Source organism: Melanotaenia boesemani, chromosome 10 (assembly GCF_017639745.1).
Source record: "Melanotaenia boesemani isolate fMelBoe1 chromosome 10, fMelBoe1.pri, whole genome shotgun sequence".
Lineage (NCBI taxonomy): Eukaryota > Metazoa > Chordata > Actinopteri > Atheriniformes > Melanotaeniidae > Melanotaenia > Melanotaenia boesemani.
The window spans coordinates 25,843,830-25,863,294 of record NC_055691.1 but is presented as its reverse complement, the minus strand read 5'-3'; the positions used below and the strand labels follow the sequence as shown (position 1 = coordinate 25,863,294).

The window sequence follows — 19,465 nt, the reverse complement described above, 5'->3', positions numbered from 1 at the left end:
TAAACATCCAATTTAACTGGATGTTTAACTTTGGGAACGAGTGCAGACGGAAAAAGGCAGCAGTAACAACAGAGAGCTAACTGGTAACCTAACATGTCACACACTACCTTTTCTCATTTGTCATCCTCATTTTTTCAAAAACAAGCCATGCTTTCACAATAACATGGGCATGTTGAGTGAAAAAACTGATTGTCCTATGTATCTGGGTTCTATTCTTAGACTTTGCTTGGAGGCATTTGTTTTGCAAGATCTCAAAAGAATGTGGCAGTGACGCATAGAAAGCATTGAATAGTGTTAATTAACTTAATATTTGTTGGTTTGAAAAACAGCAGTTTGGTGTGAAATCTTTTAGAAAACACGAATAGTATAAAATAGTTCTGTTATTGTCTTTAGAGACTGTGGGGCTAAAGTAACAGTAAGAATTAGTCTACAAATTCACCTCTGGAATAAATCTCTTATTCTCCTAAAGGTCAGTGGTGGAAAAGATTAGAGAAACTAGTCTTTAGTGGGCTGTCTCTTTTTTGATCTATCCCCAGCTAAGACTGCTTTCTCTTGATGTTAGCTGATTTCTAAAATGTCAACCTATACCCCAAGTGACTGTCCTATGTTATAATACAGCAGTTATATATTTGTTTTATTTTCACTGTAGCCTCAGCAGCTGCTTATTGGCAAAAGTGTAACTTGTAAATGGAAAAAAAGCATGACAAAACAGCTTGTGGCGTCTTATTTTATGAATTTATTTCCAAATGTAAACCTCACTATTTCATGCATACAAGTTATGACAACATACATTTTTCAACAATCTGTTATTTTTCATATTTGCATAGGACATGGTCACAATATATTGTCTAACATGTAAAAAATAATGCCATAAAAAGGTACAGCAGAGCAGCTAAGACCAGCACATTTAATGTGTGTAGAATCCAAGGAACTGTACAACTGTAATACTTGAATGTAGTGATTTTGGTTTGCCGAGAGAAAAAAAAAACTCAAAACAAACAAAAAAGCAAAAACAAAGTTACACCTGAAGGTTTAAGTGAGGTCATTGGAGAATGTACTGGCCATAGCTGAGTGGAGAGTTATTTACAGAAGAGATTATACTGGTGCTTTAAGAGGGGAAGCAGCACCATGGAGTCACTACAACAGGCAACTGATGGTGAGGGGCAGAGGAGAATCACACAGAGGTATCATCAAGAGAGCAACATCACACTGAGGAGGTACATTGAAGACAAACAGGTACAGAAAAAGAACCAGAACCAAAAGGCTGGTGAAAGGCTCTCTCTCTCTTTGTACGTGAGGTCATTGGCAGCACTGCATGCTGCATAACCTGGAACAAACTAATCCTTTAAGGGCAACATTATCCAAAAGACTTTCTCTACAGTAAAGAGCAGATGCTGCACAGTTCAAGTTCAAGTGGCTCAGTGAGACCACACAGTAGCAGAGAATCCCAACAGATCGGGTCTGCTTCTCGGCCATGCTGCACTTTCTTGCTGCTCCATCTCTTTAGACTCATTCAGAGTTTGTTTGCTTATATGACTGAATGGGTTCTGCTCATTCAAGTTACCTCTAAAAGTAATAAAAAATAACCCAAAATATTACCCACTTGAGATGTAGAAAAAGGTCCATATCAAGCACAACATCCATTTATCAGCACATACAGCAAATAAAAATGAACCCAGCAACACAAACAGTGTTGGATTCAAAATTACTGCAACATTCATCTTTCCCTTCAAAGCCTTTGGTAACAACAATCAACAACCAATCTATATTTCTATGGCTGCCTCTTAAATAAAAGAATAAAATCCCTACTTTAAAAAGCCTTAGGCCTTTGTCGTGAGGGAAGACATGCTCTGTAACTTTTAAATATTGTAGGTATGGCTTGGCCTACACAATGAGCCTAAATTATGTCAGACAATGTGGGAGAAACGTACCTTGTGCACAACTCACAATGTAAAAGACCTCACAGTCAGGACAGACTTCTATTCATAACCTACAAAGATGCATTGGGTCAATCGAAGCAGCACATTTATAGCAAATGCAAATTTCAGTCCTTTGGAATGGTTGGGCATCCATTATCATTAAGACTGATTTATGTTAAAAATACCTGCAACAAGCCATTATACACTGCTTGAGTATTGGACAGAAAACAAAATGAAGACTAAATTAAATAATAAAAACAAAGCTACACATTCAAAATGTTTACATAAAGCAGAAAAGAAATATAACTTAGAACAGCCGCATATCAAATACACAGCGTTGCTTCATTAAATCCTGTACATAAAAGAAAGACATGTCACTCTATAAAACTGTACAAGTTTGTTTAATGTCAAGAGAGAAGCTAGGTTAATTACCCTCAATATTTGCATCCTCTTTATGAAGTTACCACTATAGTTTTGGCACACAGTCGCGTCAATCATGCTTCACACTTCTGCTGAGACAGTCTGATCAGGGACATATTGACGTCATTAATGTGAACTTCTTATATGAACTGTTAGTCGTTTACATACTTGGCAACAGTTAATTTGCATTTATAGGATTTATACAATCAGAAGAAAATATTAACCTGCACACTTAAATCTTAAAATCTTGCATTTAGTCATTGCTTTATCTTAATTTTTTTTTCTTTGTTAACAAAAAACTGCAATCTTACTGTGATGACAAGCATGAAGTTTAATTTAAAAAGATTTTAAGTCCAAGACTATATGAAGCGCAGAATGATTGGGATGTTTGAATATGTTTTGTAACATAAGATAATAAAAAGTATGTTTTTGTTTTAAATCATTCATGGAAAGATTATTTCTTTAATCAAGGAGGGCGTGCAGGAACTGGTAATATGGGATGGTTATATAAAAATGTAGCAATGTTTTGTTTTGTTTACAGAAAAACTATCTCTTTCTCTACTTCATCATTCAAGTAGGAACAAAAAAAAGCAACAAATACTTGTGCTACAAATCTAGCAAACATAAGCTACTGTTTTGAAAAGATATGAAGGAAAAACATAAAATATTTGAAGAGGTATGATTTTTTTTAAATTTACAACCTTAAACATTTGATGAAAAAAACAACAATAATAAACTTTATGACTACACTGCTAACTCACAATGCTGTGGTCTCTATCTTAATGGAAAATGTTGAAAATAATGTAAAAGAATAATAAAGCAAATCAATCACTCAATCTGAAAATGAAATACACAAAGCTCAAGAAGCCCCACCCCCCGTCACAATTTTTTTTTTTTAAAAAAGAGCTTTTTTTTTATGTCTTAAAGGAATTTCTGGATGGCAGGCAAACTGGAACAACCTACATCCTGACATCAACAGAGTATTAAATGTTCCTGATTACATGGGCAAATCCCATCGATGGAGCAAAAATCCTCATCTGAGTAAAAATGGTGCTTTTTAAACAGCTCTACTAAAATAACAGTCAAGCTCTATGCAGTGATGAGTTGAAATGAGCTGAAAACATTCATAAAACCAGAAGAAAAACCTCATGAAAACCCTAACAAAAGAGTGAACGACTGTACACCTTTCTTCAAAGAAGTTTATAATTAGACAACAAAAGCCAGTACAGTAAAACTGGACATGTACAAAACTGTGTTCAATGGCCTTTTGTGTTGGAATTATTCAAGTACATTTGTTACAGTGAGATTAAAAGTTTTGAGACACTCTGCCATGTGGACGCCTACATGTCACTGCTGCAGTCTGGATGGATAGACTGGGATGTTTATACTATCACTGTTGCTTTGTTTTCAGACCGTAGGAGCTTCCGTTCTGTAATTCTACTAACTCTAAAGGTCAAAGGTGTTTAAAGGGGCATTTTGCTGAAAACAGCTCCAGAGGACATCAATAGCAGGACTGCAGAATGTTATATGAAGACATGCAAATAGCAAAACGGGTTTGAGCCTGCACTGAGGAGTTCCTGTATTTCCAGTGTGGCCGGACACTGACCTGCAGTGAACACCAAGCACCCAGGAACAGCGAGGGGAGGCAGGCTGATATATGTGTGCGGAAACTGATGTTACAACAAAACCCACAAACTGTCCCATATCTGCTTGGCAGATGTTGACCCTGAGGAAAATGTGCAGATTATAGATTAAAAACTGATTAATGCTTGATGGTGAGCTACTCAGAAAATTCCTCTTTTTTTTCTCCTTTTTAAAAATTGTCTTTTTTTTTATGCGAGTTTCACTTCAAACCAGCTCAAAAATTCAAATGCAAAAAAAAAAAAAAAAAAAATAGTTAATGTACAAAACAAAAAAAGAAGTTTGACATAAATTTGAAGAGTTAATTTTTAAGAAATGGTAAACGTAACTCTCACTTCTGTCTCTGAGAGCTGCTGATTAGTGGCATTCAAAGTGTCATCTTGCAGCCTGGAAAACATTTTAACATCTTACATCTTTTTTCTGTCTTTGTAATGATGTTTTTGAGGAAACAACTGCATTTGATCTAAATAAGAAATGTTTTCTTTGTGAAGAACGTGTCGGCGGATTCATCTCAACTTAAAAGAGAGATGGCTGCTGTGGAGACGAGGGACAAGGCTTGCCTTTCATGAACTTACACCTGCTGGACCGCCTCAAATGAAAAAATAAAAGATCCTGGCTTCCAAGGCTAGCTTAACATGCACACAGCGTCAAACACAGGACTGCAGGGCAGGAGCCCATGAGTTGAGTTTACAAACGCAGTTCTTGATGGCAGTAAGTTTGAAGGAGTCTGACAAGACCAAACTACATAGATGACACCATTTCCAACTGTAGCACTGAAGCATTAAAAGAAAATGCAGGCATAACACAGACTGGCTGGGCTGCTGCAGTTTAGATAGTGGTGCCCATTTCCATGGAAGGTTTACTGTGCCTTTTGCCTGACTTATTGAAGCATGTCTGTCTAGAAACACAAGTCAGCTTTCTCACGGGACATCTGAGCTTCACATGCTGGATGACGTGAGGCTGGTGAGTGTTACACTTTGCTGATATGTTTAATTTGGTTCAAATGTTTTTACAACAATTTAAAAGCCCCTATTGTTGTGAGAGAGAAGTTTAAAAGCAGCTGTTTGTGAGTTCAGGTTTATCAATTTGAGCCTGGAGCGATGGTTTCCTTGGCATTGTGAAATCTGACTCTCCAGCAGAAGCAGAGGAATTCTGTTTGTGCTTCGGATGGAGCTGGGTACATCCCACCCACACTGCTAGCGTTGTCTACAGAAAACTGTTCATACACTCCCCCCCTCTCTCCCCCTTTTATCCTACAGTTTAGATCAAGCCACTAATTACAGCCATTTTTTTCTGCTGGCTGTTACTACAGTTAGAGGGAGGAGGGGGAAGAAGGAGGAAATGGGGGTGTCTGCGACTGCGCGTCTCCTCCTTTGTGCTGCTCAGCTCATGATAAACCTCCTCTCTTATCTGGACCTGCCTTCTCTTGCCTGTTTGTGCAGATATCTGCCCCCCCAAACTTGCTCCAAGATGTCATAGTTCAGGCCAACTCAGATCTGCCTAACACTCTGACCTGCATTTGGCATCTGAGTTAGGAAACCCAAACATAACTTGGCAGGCTCAGAGTTTCACTGCTTTCCGACAGGACAGGTAGAGCCAGATGAGGAAGAACTCCGCAGGGAATGAAATGCTAGCACTCCCTCCAGCAGGTTTTGAATGGCTTCTTTTGGGTGCAGCTGTTTCCTATAAGGAAGCCACTAAGGGCAGAGCCTAGAGGTGGGAAGTGAGCAGGCGTCTGGCTATACCTGTGATACTACCAACCAGGCCTCAGTGAGGGGCAGTTCACAGGACTCAGAAGAAAGCTTTCATTCACTCTTGTCTTTGGTACTTTTTCCTATGTGCTTGAGAGATGGTTAGGCCTTTTTTCAACTTAATAAGTCCCTTTTCCATTTTGTATTTTTTAATGCATGTTAATGACACAGCATTTTTTTAAGCATGAACAGCTGCTTTGAAACTTGACTGTCTCTATTTAAAGGTTCAGAAGATTTTTTTTTTTTTAACTTGAGTATATTTATAAAACCCCAACATAATCCCAACCCTCCTGCAGTGCAGATTCACAAAACTGCGCACAACTATTTAATGCGGTACACATCTACGCCAGTGTAATGTCAATGAAAATTAACATAGCGGTGAGGGAACAGATGCATTTTGCTTTCAGAAATGAGGATACTGATTGTTTTCTCAAAACACAGCAATCACTGTATATTACATATGAATCCCCTTAGAGCATAAGAGATAACAGACCTAAAGTTTCATGTATGAATGACCAAGTGACTGTACATCTACTTTCCTTGAATGTGAAAGTTAACAAAGAAGCTTAGAGTGCAAATTGTGTTGAGTGTAAGGCTGAGATATATGTACTGTATGTTTCTCTTCACCGTGTTCATTCTTTCAAGCTAACAAGGCCATCCCTGAGAAGGGCGTAAAATTCAACAGGAGTTGAATTTTAGAGTAAAGTGATGAGTATATTGTGCAGTCAGTGTGAGTACTCTTAAGTACTGTGGTTTACAGAAATAGCAACTGTCTTCAATCCTGAGGTGTGTGTGTGTACCCCTTCTCCAAACCCGTTCAAAAAACAAAGAAAAATTAAATAAAACCCAACAAAAAACTTTTTGATAAGACTTATCAGGGTGTCTGTTTTTTTCCCCACTGTGAAAGTACACTGAACAACTAGCAATCAGAAGCTAAAAGAAAAAAAACAAACAAAAAAACAGACATGTGGTACAGAATGTAGAGATCGCCATCTGGGAAAGGCATTATCTTCTTTTCGGATCACACAAGTAATTGCACTACAATAAGCAGTTATGTACAGTATGGTACACCACAGCAAGCGCAGAAATAGCAAAGGGTGGGCGGGGTGTAGGTTGGGGGGGGTTGCAGACAACTGTGCAACAAAAGTGTTATGATGAAAACAGGGGCCTCACAGTCTGGAGGCAGAAAAGTGCGACCAGGTTTCATTTTAAGGCGAGTTGGCTGGGCTGAGGGTGGGGCTGAGGGTGGGGCTGGAGGCATCTGAGCGGCTGTAGTCGCTGAGGGAGCTGGGACGTGTGGTGCTGCTGCCGTGGGGCCTCTTCAGCATGCCTGGCTGAAAATCTGAGTGGCGCCGGGCGTGCTTCGTCAGGTGGTCGCTGCGCATGAAGCGTTTGTAGCAAAGAGGGCAGCCGAATTTCTTTTCCCCGGTGTGGGTGCGGTAATGGCGGGCCAACTCATCGGAGCGGGCAAACTTCTTACTGCAGTCGGGCCAGGTGCATGGGAATGGCCGTTCTCCTGAAATAAATAAATACATATATAAATAACACAGATAGAAGAGATGTGCAATACAATAAAAACATGTTCTCTTTTAAGTGTTTTTACTGATCATTTGATCAATATTTTCTATCAGGATTGATACTACTGACTTGTTGATAATTTAATCAAGTGTTTCAGTGTATTGCTACACCATTACCCTACACAAATGGAGGAGGGTTCAGGTGCATCTAATTGGCTGATAACATTGAAAGTGGGTCAGCTGCTTTAGATTTCAATGTTAGATGACATAAATAGGTATGATGTATATGAGTTAAAATCCAGGAGCAGTTATTTATATATATATATATATATATATATATATATATATATATATATATATATATATATATATATATATATATATATATATATATATATATATATATAACATTTTAATGCCAAGTTTCTATATAGTAATTATAAATTTGCCTTAAGGCTGCCATTAAACCACTGGAACTCATCAAATGTACCATAGATATGTCACAAAACTTTCTTTCCTTTCATGAACTAAGTACTTTATGATTTAGCATGGTTTAGACATAAATAGGCTCATTTCTAATTATGCAAATGTATAAATATCATGTGCAGATTAACCCCACGTTCATTCACACTGCTCTCCTTGCTGCAACAGCTCACCCTCAACTCGAATAAGGAATACCATGTTAGCAAGCGCCTAATAATGTGTTGCTAATGTTATATAATTTGCCAGCTCAGACACGCTAGCTGTACCCTGCATGCTGAACAGATTGGTTCCTTAGGTTTGTTGAAAATAAAATTCTGTTTGTGTGTTTGACACTGTTGTTGGTACATTTCAAAACCATGGAAAAAAGCCATGTTCTGACTGCTCAATACAGTTTATCTTAGCTTACAACACACACCATATGGACATGCTAACAAGGTTAAAAACATGCCATTTAAGAGAGGGTGTCTTTAATAATGTGGTGAAATAAATGGTAGTCAATGACTGTCTGAAAGGTTGAAACATTATAATCAAAATGCTGTCAAAATTCTATTAAAACTATTCTTGGGAGACTATGAGGCATGAAAGTAAAGTATATGGGATTCGTGGTAAATTGAGAAAAGATTTTATATTCACCCAAGATATTTGTTTAATGTTTGACTACACAAGTACAATAAGCCTTCTCAAAAGAACTGACGTCATCACTGAGTGTAAATACCAGTTTCTGCACTCTGATAATAACACCAGTGCTCAAAATGTAATAAACAGTTCATCAGAGACTTGTGACTCAAACCTGAAGAACAATCACAAAGTTATTCCTATAGTATGCTTGATAAATCAGTAAGTGAAGGGAAATTAAAAACCATCAAGATATCAACAAAATATTATGAGACCTGAGAGTAATAGGCTGTAACAACTGGGCTTGATAAATCACCCAAAAACTGGCGTGGCACTGGAGTAGCAGACATAGTTTAATTATCAAAGCCCCAGATGCTAATCACTCTCACAATTATTACCCAGCCCATTTTCCAACATACAAGTATATATGACTCAGCACATGGGAAATTACATCCTCTCCCCCTCCATCAGGCAATAAAAATGGCTTTGAGGCAAATCTTCTCAGAGCCAAATGCTAGTAGTATACATGGCTACATATCTTCTGTTTTCCTTCCATACTAATGTGATAGCAGTGTTAATTGAACCTATATGCAACACTCTGGATTTTCAGAGCCAACATCTCTAATTCCTAATTCAGTTTAGCTCCACTTTATTGCACCTCTTGGTCACAAAAGCAACATACAAAAATGCCTTTTAGAACTTTAACAAAGGGCAGCATGTAATCTTTAAACATTTAGGGTTTCTGCTTTGAATAAGAATAATCAATCATCATGTGTGCGCCTACACCAGCATTTTGAAGCATGAAAGGAAAAAGATGGTGAGACGCATGAATGTTTATAGATGGCACAAAAAGAAAAGACCTGCCAAATGCTTTTCTTTGTTCTACAGTTTACCTCTGGGCCACAATGGAAACAGTGCTGTTCAGCATCAAATACTCATATGCTACCTGATGCCAAAGAGTCTCAAAAACAAGAACTTCGTGCACCACTAGTCTCTGTCCCTCCCCCCTATACTGCATGGTTACAAAACATGCAGACAGACAGAGCAAGTCTAGACAGTACGGCTTGTGTTCCTGCCTGACGCCTCACCTCAGCTCCAGACAAACTCAGTCAGCCCTGCCCATTACAGTTCCTGTGAGTTCATACAGGACTTGATGTGCGTAGACTCTCTTACACATGTACATTTGCATATACACACTGCTTTGTGGCCTTTCACCCAAGCAACATAAACTGTTTTCACTCTTACAGGTACATATAACATACATGTAAAGACACAACTCTGCCCTGCTGGAAGTTGTCCATGAAACGTGGTGATTTTCATAGTTTAAAGTTGCTTTCCCATCATGGACTACACCTTTCTTTGCTCCTGCAGAAAAGGGGGGCATGGCCAATTTTAAGGCTCTCAGATGACTGAGGTGCATCATGCTAGACTGATTTGATACCATATTTTAATGAGAAGGAGCTCAAGCGACCTGCTGCCACTGCAAAATAAGTTATTGACCTAAAAGTAAAGCTTAGATCTGAAGGCTGCTTAAGGCTCAATACACGGTGTAACAGATCCAACAACATTAATATTTCAACAGACATGAGAGCGCTAGGCTGAGATATCTAGTCTAGTTGCCCTGATACAGTAGTGGAAGCATCGGGTATCTGTAAGCAATTCACTGGTAGGGGTCAAGTTATTTGGAACCCATTTTGACCTCACACTGAACAGCTTTCCAACTTTGAAAATCTTTTTTTTTTTTTTTTTTGCTATAATATCACCAAGTTTAAACTTAAAATGTGTAAAAAAACTGACTCTTTTGGTTTGGTTAAGGATGAGGACCCGTAGGGAACAGATGTTGTGATCCTGAGTAAAAATGATGACACAAAGTGTGGCAGGAGGGTGTCACCATCCAAGCTATTTCAATCGACTGCAGTGATTACTCAGCATCCCTGCTGAAAAAAGAATGTGCCTGGCTGGTCCCCTTGCCCTGCTTTTTCTTCGAATCTAGTTACAGTGTTGTCACAGCAGGATACCGTGGCGACCGTGATGTCAGGCACTGCCGATTGGTTATCCAGTCTCTGGCCGCTTGCCATATCCAGGGTGTGGTTTGTCTTTCTCAGAATGTGTCAGTTGCAGAGGGCGAGGGGGAAGGAGGGGTGAAAAAAAAAAAACAGGGAAGCTTTTCCCCAACGAACACAGTGACCCAGTTACCCATAAAGTGAGTTACATCATGCACACAAACGGCACCTCTACTAAGCACTAGTGTCCCCCTCCAAGGCGGTGTGATTATGTCACAGGTACTCTAGTTATATAAGTGTTCTCTCTGAGTCTACTGGGCCAATAAATAAACAGCTCAGTCCATCCTCCTGTCATTCATATCTGAGCAGTTTCTGCAAAAAAATCGGTTAAGTGAAAGGAATCCTTCTCCCAGGTGTAAGGGATGCTATCTGCAAAGGCTAGATCAAATCTCTTTTTTGACGTAAGCAGTAGTGCAAGACCTGAACTTGATCACCTGCTCCAACAGCAGCTACCACCATTTCACCTTAAAGTAGATAACATTCCTGATCAGGCACTGGGACATAGTGTACACCTGAAACTTCCATGTAAGCCTGTCATAAGTGAGCTAGAGCAAATAGTTCTGCAGGGTTATATGAAAAAAAAAAACAGTTTCTGTGAAAGAATCTGAGATCACCTTGAGGTTAGCCCTGCTCTGCTTGCACTGTGAGAACCAGAGCAGGAAATATCTTTTACAGAGCTCAGAACAAAAACAAAATACTTCTTAAACCTGCACAGACTTAGCAGCAAATGACTCATGTAGGGAACGTAAAACCAGAGTCAGACTATAGATCATAGCCAATTAGAGTTGGAGCTACCTTACTTCAGAGCTTGCTTAGTGGCACAGCCATCATGGCAACATGAAATAGGAGGGACACCACTAACTCCAGTGGTAGGCCTGAGCACAGTCCTGTAATTTGGTTTAATGTTTACAACAGACTATGACCAGTAACCAGCCAGGAGCAAGCATCACTGCCAGCAGACAGACCATCCATGGGATTTTGAGTAATACAAAAATGACTGCTGAGTGCCTCATCAGCATAGACCACTGGAGCGAACGAGGTTAACCCAGCCTCTCCCTCTACACGCAACATCACATGCCAAGATGATATAAACACTAACATGTGTGTGCAGAACAATAAATATACATTAAGGCTTCAGCAGCTCCTTTTATTGTTCACAAAGCCGTATATGCAGGCTTTGCTTGAGCAAAAATAAGAAAGGCGTGCAAAGTTCTGTGGTCTTTAGAAAGACACCACTTGATTCAAAACACATCTGTGATCAGAGCAATTGTTTATGTGACTGTTCGTCTGTGACAAAATAACTCAGAGGGAAAGTAGACAAATTACCAAGAAAATCACTGAGTTGGCCGCAAACAGACAAACTGCAGGAGCAATAAAGGGTCCCTTGGGTAGGCCAGGTGGTCTCACCAAGAATCAGCTCAAGCTTGTCACGAGAAAGCTCAGAAAACATTGAGTTTTTGCATTATTTTCTTTAGTTTTTACTGAGAGGGACATTGCTTGTGGCTGAATAGCATGTCTCCCCTTGTTGGCCTATAGCTGTCAGGTTTTGAACAATAGCAGCAGCCTTGCTCCCAGCAGGAGAGGCCCTCTTGTAATGCATTTCAATCAGACAGGCTGCACATACTAACCGTAACTCACTCCCCTTGGTCTATTCACAGAGACATGCCGTGGGGTCGAGTGTGACTATCTGATTCCTGCACACACTTTGCCATACATTACTTCACCCACTTAACTGTTTCAGGGAGAGGCAGAGATAGCTTGCCTCCATTGACCAGCTCATCAAATTCACCTCATTTAGTAAGAATAAGCACTCTCTTTCAGCCTTGAGTGCATGTTAAAACAGCCCTGCAGCCTTGATGAGTTGCAGGTGCTTTTTTATCTTTTAATGTCAAGTTAACTGACAATACACAAACAACTGTGGTCATTAAAGGGTGTGCATAGTTGGTTCACAGAAGCAGGTGGGAGCAGGGACACCCCATCAACCACAACTCTCACATAGTTCAATGCCAGTCCATTTCACTGATGCTATAGATCACGAGATCGACATCATTCACAAGCGTCAAAGTGCTGCTAGATCCTGAAAGGCCATATTACAGTGTGATAAGAGCAGATAGAGGTTAGTGATAGTGCTAATGCAGTCTCCAAGTAATGGCTGATATTCTGGATGGCGAGTGGATGAGAAATATTTTCATGTCTCTCAAAGAAAATGATTAGGCTCTTTTTGCTAGATTTTCCTAGGGGCCACACCCCGGTGTGTTGTGGTCTGTCACAGTTTGATTTATCACACAGAGGAGGGGGACACACCTTAAATACCGGAATGAGCACAAACACACACAGCTATTTCAGCCTTCCTATTCAAGTTAACCCGAACACAACATATTGGACACAGTCAGTCAAACTCTATGATGGGATGCCATAAGTGTTGGACAGACAAGGGACAAGGGTTCTGCTTCTGAGGTCACAGCCCCGCAAACGTTAATCAGATTAGCTGCAGATGCAGCTGAATAAATGACCTACATCAGTGGATGGCATTGACAGTGAATATCCTGGTATCTAACCCCACCCCCATGCTGCCGCACTCTACTGTATATTCTGTCTTTGTGCTGCAGATCCCTCCCTCACACGCGAGATGCGGCTGGCAGTTTTTTGAACAGTGAAGGAGAAAAAAAATGTTCAGTGTTCCACAGGTCTGCATCACTCTCTTCCTGCCACTTGTAATCAACACCATACCGCAAGAAGTGCCCGGAGCTCAGCATCGCAACACAACATGCTTTAGCACCTACTCTGCTTTTGCAGGCAGGAAAAAGGTGGGAGGGGCTGGTGGGAAATAGACAGAGCAGCTTTTATAGAGCTACTCCAGAGCTAACTAAAGAATACATGACCCCTGTGGACCATTGAAAGCAGCACAGCCAAGGCACTGCCTGACAGAGGCCATTCAGTATTATGGCAGCTCCCTATGCATGCATGGGTGGTTAATCACAGTCAAATGAGGCTTACAGTACATTTAAACACGAGCAGGAATCTGTCCCTTTATCAACACATGCAGGATAACATATGGGCAGCATGTGTGCCAGCACATGCCTTGAAGATGTCTTCCATGGGGTAGTAACACTGCACCAGAGGATTAACATGCAAGATGGTGGCTCCAATCGGGTTTTATTTACATCCCAAGGATCAAGTAGATTTAACTAATACCTTGTTTCAACTGGACACATACTGTATTGCTACACATGGCCCTCGTGAACTAACTATATTTCATTCATGAGAGATTATATGGTTTACAGCTGTAGAAGGCACTGAAATATATAGATGAAACCAATTTTAGCCATCATGCTAACATTGATTTTGCTGGTGATGATGCTAGTATGGGTTGCGATCATAACTACATCAGTTTAGCACATTGGCATGTGACTATTTTAGAGTTGCTTTTACACACAAAGTTCTGAAGCTGACCGAGCAATGGACAAATCAATTTTTGACCAGATCATGGTGCTAAATGAAGAGCATTCTTGCAGTAAACAGCAATGCACCCAGATAGCTAAAAATCTTAATTTAACAATAAGTAAGTAGGTCAAAATTGTGCTTTATAAAAGTCGACTGTTTGGTGGTTGGTAGTACTTTACATTTACCACCACCAAGTGTTTTTATTTTTTATTTCAAGTCAGGAAACATGGCTCAGCTAAGAGCAATGATGGAAATCCTGCATTGTGGCAGATAGACAGTCTGAACTCTTCTACCCCGACAGAGTTCTTCCCAAATGCTGTGCCAGTGTTGGACTCAAGCATGAGCAGGAAAACCCCATCTCCACCCTGCAACCTCATCACTGCCACCAGCCACACAGGAACACTGTGCACTCTCTGTAGAAGTGCAGCCAAATATAAAACCACTGGCAAGGATGAAGCATATATAATCAGAGTCCTGCTGCTCTTTTCCATGTGGAATTTTGGATAATTTCACATAAAAAAAAGCCATTAACCACAGTTATTTGACTTAAAATAGGTAGCACACATGAATAACTGGGTCTTCATGGCAGAACTGAGCTGCCAGGTGGTGCCACTTTTTTTAAATAAAAGTTTTTCAGCCATTTCATGGTATTAGAGGTACCCCAGCAGAACACAAAAGAGGTTCAGACAAAACATTAACTCAACTGTAAAATGCGTCATTATACTCTTTGTTGTTGAGAAATATTGACCTTGTTCTTCTCTGTGAGTCCAGTAGATTTTAAACAGGTATTATACACTGACAAGATGGACTTTCGTAAGACCTGGCAGTGGGGGGGGCACAGATGATCCAGGCTGAGGGGGAGTGAGGGGCCATGTCTTGTCTGGCAGACTGCATGATATGTCCAAACCAAAGTAATGAGGCTTCAAAGTGAACATCATGTACTTTCAGGCCATGAGACACCTCTTCAGAAAATGGATCTCATTCACTGAGACAAAGAGACAGAACATGGCTGAAAAAATGCAGTCCTAAAAGAAAGTCACAAGGCAGCTTTTAAGGAAGTTTTCAAATATTTGTCAAATACACCATTATCTGCACATCAGTGTTAAATGACTGCATTTTCCATACTGCAGGATATTTGCAGCAGAAGAGCTCCACCTCCTACACCAGACAAAAGCTGTCTGGTAACCTTAGACCCCTGAACTGCTCTGGATTCCTCACCATCAAACTCAATGCAGTATAATGAGTGATTTAAATTCAGTGTGTACTTCCATGTCTGCTACACCCTGGTGTCCTTGAACTCTGTGACTGTTGACACGTTAACATGAAACCCATCTGACTCCCCAAAAGAGACTCCCAACCAGGAATTTATTTTATACATTTATAAGGAAAGTACCTGTAATCTATAGGACCCATTGGGAACCGTTTTTCTTAAAGTGCTAATAAAACTGCTTATAGATCAGGACAAAAACTAATTAGATTTTTTTCTTTTTTTAGGTTTTATCACCTCCAAGATGCTAACAAAATAGTCAATACTGATGCTTTGGGTGTCACAGAAGTCAACTAAGGACATCTTGTCCCGAGTTCTTTGTTTGGTGTCTATAACAGTGTTTCCCTCCTCAATTAGAGAGCTGTGTTTGGCTGGGATTGACTGGGCTGAGATCCATTCTCTCTTGACTCTGCTGGTAGGGGCTGAAGGGAAGTCTGACTCTGTGAAAGCACTGCAAGATTGGCTAAGGCAGCCCGCTGAACTCAGTTGACCCACATTTTGGGCCTGCCCAATCAAACAGGCAAGGAGAGTCATTATTATCAGAATTTATGGGACACAAACCAATCGTGAAGCGAGACGCCAGAGCGTATACAAAACAGAGAGGCAGGCGAAAGGAAACGCTTAATAGGCACCAAGACAAGGGCAGAGCTAGTGCATAGCAATAAAACGGCACTGAACTCGCATGGTCTGGGCTAAAGGAAGGCTCAGTGACTGGCTGCTGCAAGTTGGGAGAGGAGGCAGCAAGCCTGAGACTTTTCTGGAAATTAGCAGTCAAATCAGCACAAACCACCCTTATTAGCAGAAATGATAGGACACCAGCCAATAGCTAAACATAGGGAGGGTATCAAAAACAAAGGAAAGGCATAAAAGGAAACAAGACATGGAGGCTGGGACTGATGAACAATAACAAAGCTGCACTAGAATGCAAAATACAACAGATACAAGTATTTATCTTATATTTTATACTTTGGGAAATAATTTATCAAATAATGCAGGGGTTTCATAAGTATGTTAAATTGGTGTTTCACTTTCTCAGCCTTGTCTTGACTAACACCCTATTCACAACAAAGCAGTCAGCTGGAGCTGCAGCTGACTGTAATCAATACCAAATGACTATCCACCATCCACAAAATAATTAATCCCACATGTGGTGTCTTAATCCATTCCATATTCTAGTGATGGCTTTGTTTTGCTGAATATGACACTGATGTGCAATGTTTCTGGAAGATAATGAAACTAACATCAGGACCATCAGACAAGGGAGTGCATCTCAAGTGAAAGGCAGGGAAAAAAAACATTAGATAAGGATTTAAAGCCGTTGGGATGGTGACGTGCAAATTGGCTCTAAAGTGTCTTACATAGTTGGAATTTTCTTGACTGCTTAGCACATACAGTTTTTCTATAGTCAGTGTCTTAAATATGGGTCACGCTCACACAAGGTGTTTTCTCCTGTGGTACAAAGAGCTCTGTTTTCTTTCTGCTCTGTCAAGATGATGCATGTGTCTGTGTGCGTGTACAGAAGGGAGTGGAAAGATGAGGTGTGAGCTGCAGTATACAGATCAGAGGAAGGCAGTGATTCCTCAGTCTAGGCTCAGCTAGCTGAGTCTGTTGCTGGCCAGATCAGCTGGCAGTGTGTCTAGCGGGGGTGTGGCACATCATAACAAAGAGCTATGGGCAGACAGGCGACTGCACAGCTCTTATCAACCCCCCAATTTGAGGCGATCTATATCTTCCCCCACCCTCCCAACCAAACACCACTTCTCAGGAGCCTTTCCTGCGGGATTCGGCGCGTAAATATGGTCCTTCTGGAAGGTCACACGCAACATACAGCTGACGTGGAACGCATTTGACAATCTTTCTCTCTTCTGGAATTGACCCCACAAACTTTCTGCATACCCATGCACACTTGGCTTATTGTGCGGTGTTAAACGTAGGCTGCGTGTTGTTTAAGATCTTTATAGTTGATTTTTTTTCAATGTCACGATACGATTAAACAAACAAGTTTATTCAGCACGAACAAATGGGACACTAGAAATATGATCTGCGTTATTTTGTTCTTCATTTACACTGCAGTATCGGTTTGTACACACTGTCCATTGCGGTGGCGTATGTGCGTGCGTGAGTTGCAGGGGGGTGGGGGACCGTGACAAAGCTCACTTGAGTGGGAGTGGCACTATTTTCCTCCCTCCCCAGAAATTAGAAGGACATTTCAAAGTTCATACAACTTTATAAATGCAATATTATAGAAGTGTGCGGGTTGAACTCCTCTGACTGTGCTCATCATTTCCAGTTAGGGTGGATCCCTGTGTGTGTCTCGCTGACCCATAACACTGCAACTGCTCTCATCTTAGCAACCCCCCCACATTAATATTTGAAAGGCCACACTTTGCCTCAGTATTCTGAGTTTTAGTCGCATCACCCCTAAGATGTGGAACGGAAACACAATATGTCATGTTCACAGCAACAAAACAGTTGCATTCAATGAAACTGACCTGTGTGTGTCCTTAGGTGGGCTTTGAGGTGGGATGATTTGCCATAAACTTTTTCACAACCTGAATAGTGGCATCTGTGCCTTTTCTCTTGCTCAGTTCGACCTCTCGATCTTTTGCCTCTTTGTTTGAGCGAAGGATCGGCGATGGTGGTAGGTGTGGCAGAGTTTCCATCATCTATGAGGTTCGGCATGCTCTCGTCCTTTATTTTTGCCTGCTCGGCAACACTGTTGGGAGTCTGCTGATTAAAATCCGCCAGAATCCGCGCCACCACAAAAAGCGAGGAGTTCTCCTTCACCAAAGGCTCTTTTATTTCCTCTCCGTTCTTGGAGGAGGACGGGATTTCTGGTTTAATCTCCCTGTTGCCTTTAGGAGCGTGAACAACTGCCCGACTGGACATTGAAACAAGGCACTCTGCTGCAAAGTGATCCATTTTGTCTTTGAAACAGCCCCCTCTGCTTCTTAATGACATTCAACAAAATTAGATGATGGCTTGTGGGGGGAGAAGAAGAAAAAAGTACTTGTACCGTGGTTCCCTTTGTTTAGTGATGGTGGTGAGGAGGAGATCGTTCTCATCTGAGAGAACTGACTTTATGATCTTACCCGGCTTTCCAATATCATCAACATCCTGTGCGAGAAACGCCTCGGACAAAAACGCAGGCAAACCCCCCTCATTCAGAGAGATAGAAAACAGAAACCAAAGTCTTTGTTTAGCGTGACGACGCCGATAACAGGAACTCTAGAAACTTGGATGTGTTAACTCCCATTGCGGCTTCAAACAATCCCCAGCATAGTGAGTGCGTCTCCTGGCCGCCTGTTCCTGCTCGTTGTATCCATGCTGGGGGCGTGTCGACCGGCAGCGCTCAGCAGCATCGTAGCACAGAAGCAGCTCATTCATTGGGTACTTTTTGTCCCCAAGTGCACTGAGCAGCACGAGTTACTTGAAAGTTCCACCACAGGTTGTCTCCATACGTTCAGAGGATGTATCTCCCCACTTCCTTTGGACAAAGACTTATTTTACTTTTGTATATTCCTTTTGTGTTCATGTTTTCTTTATTTTTCTTTTGTTTAAATAAAAAACTTTCAGTCAATCAATCATGAGCTGCAGTTATTTGTTGCGCAGACCTTTAAGAAAGCAACATTGCTGCATAAACGCTTTATTTTTCAGTTTTTCAGAGGTGTCATCGGTTCCAAATTTATGTTGCAGCCTTATGGAACAATATATGCCGTAGGCTGTCAATGTTTATAGGGTATGTGATCTAAGTCATGTAAATATCTTTAAAAAATACATGCTTGGGCACTGACCTTAACATTGACTGAATTATGAGGACAGAGACACACACAAAATCCAGAGGTACTTGACCTTAATTAGGACAAATAAAATGTTTCTCTCTCTCTCTCTCTCTTAAGTAAACATTTTTTAAATTCAAAATACATTCTTTGACCCATGTAAATTAAATTCCTGCAACACTTCCAAATTGGACATTTTGAGTGTTTTACCAAGAAAAAAAAAAAAAAAATCTGAATTGCTTGGGTTATGGCTTCCACTTTCATTAAAAGAGAACCATATAAACTTTAAAAGATATACCTGCCAGCAGCTAGCACCAGCCTTCCCTGACACTGCTGAGCGATGATCAGCTGTAATACTGGTGTAAATCAGCTAAACAGTTATGCATTCGATGTGTCATGACAACAAGGGAAAAGAAATGAATTTGAAGTCATACAACTTTAAGGAAGAGTGCAATTCTCAACAAAATTATAGACAGTCATATGCACACGGATGTATCATAACTGTGATGTATTTGTTTTTCTTTCAACAATTTAGGTGCTGTAAGCTCCAGAAAAAGAGGTTAACT

The 19,465-nt window shown here is 40.6% G+C and overlaps 1 protein-coding gene across 1 annotated transcript; it reads right to left on the bottom strand.

The window, feature by feature from the left end:
• Positions 1-716: 716 nt before the first annotated feature.
• On the bottom strand, positions 717-18,445 carry klf13 (Kruppel-like factor 13). Its single transcript, XM_041997841.1, has 2 exons — positions 17,613-18,445; positions 717-7,247 (listed from the first exon to the last, which is right to left on the bottom strand). The coding sequence occupies exons 1-2, from the start codon at positions 18,079-18,081 to the stop codon at positions 6,940-6,942; spliced, it is 777 nt and encodes a 258-aa protein (XP_041853775.1). The 5' UTR covers positions 18,082-18,445; the 3' UTR covers positions 717-6,939.
• Between the last annotated feature and the right edge of the window lie 1,020 nt (positions 18,446-19,465).

Bases quoted from the DNA above. Each gene is read 5' to 3' on its own strand.
- klf13 (XM_041997841.1), bottom strand. From the start codon at position 18,081: ATGTCATTAAGAAGCAGAGGGGGCTGTTTCAAAGACAAAATGGATCAC. The intron at 7,248-17,612 runs GTCAGTTTCATT...TATTTATTTCAG, and splicing joins CCACCTAAGGACACACACAG to GAGAACGGCCATTCCCATGC.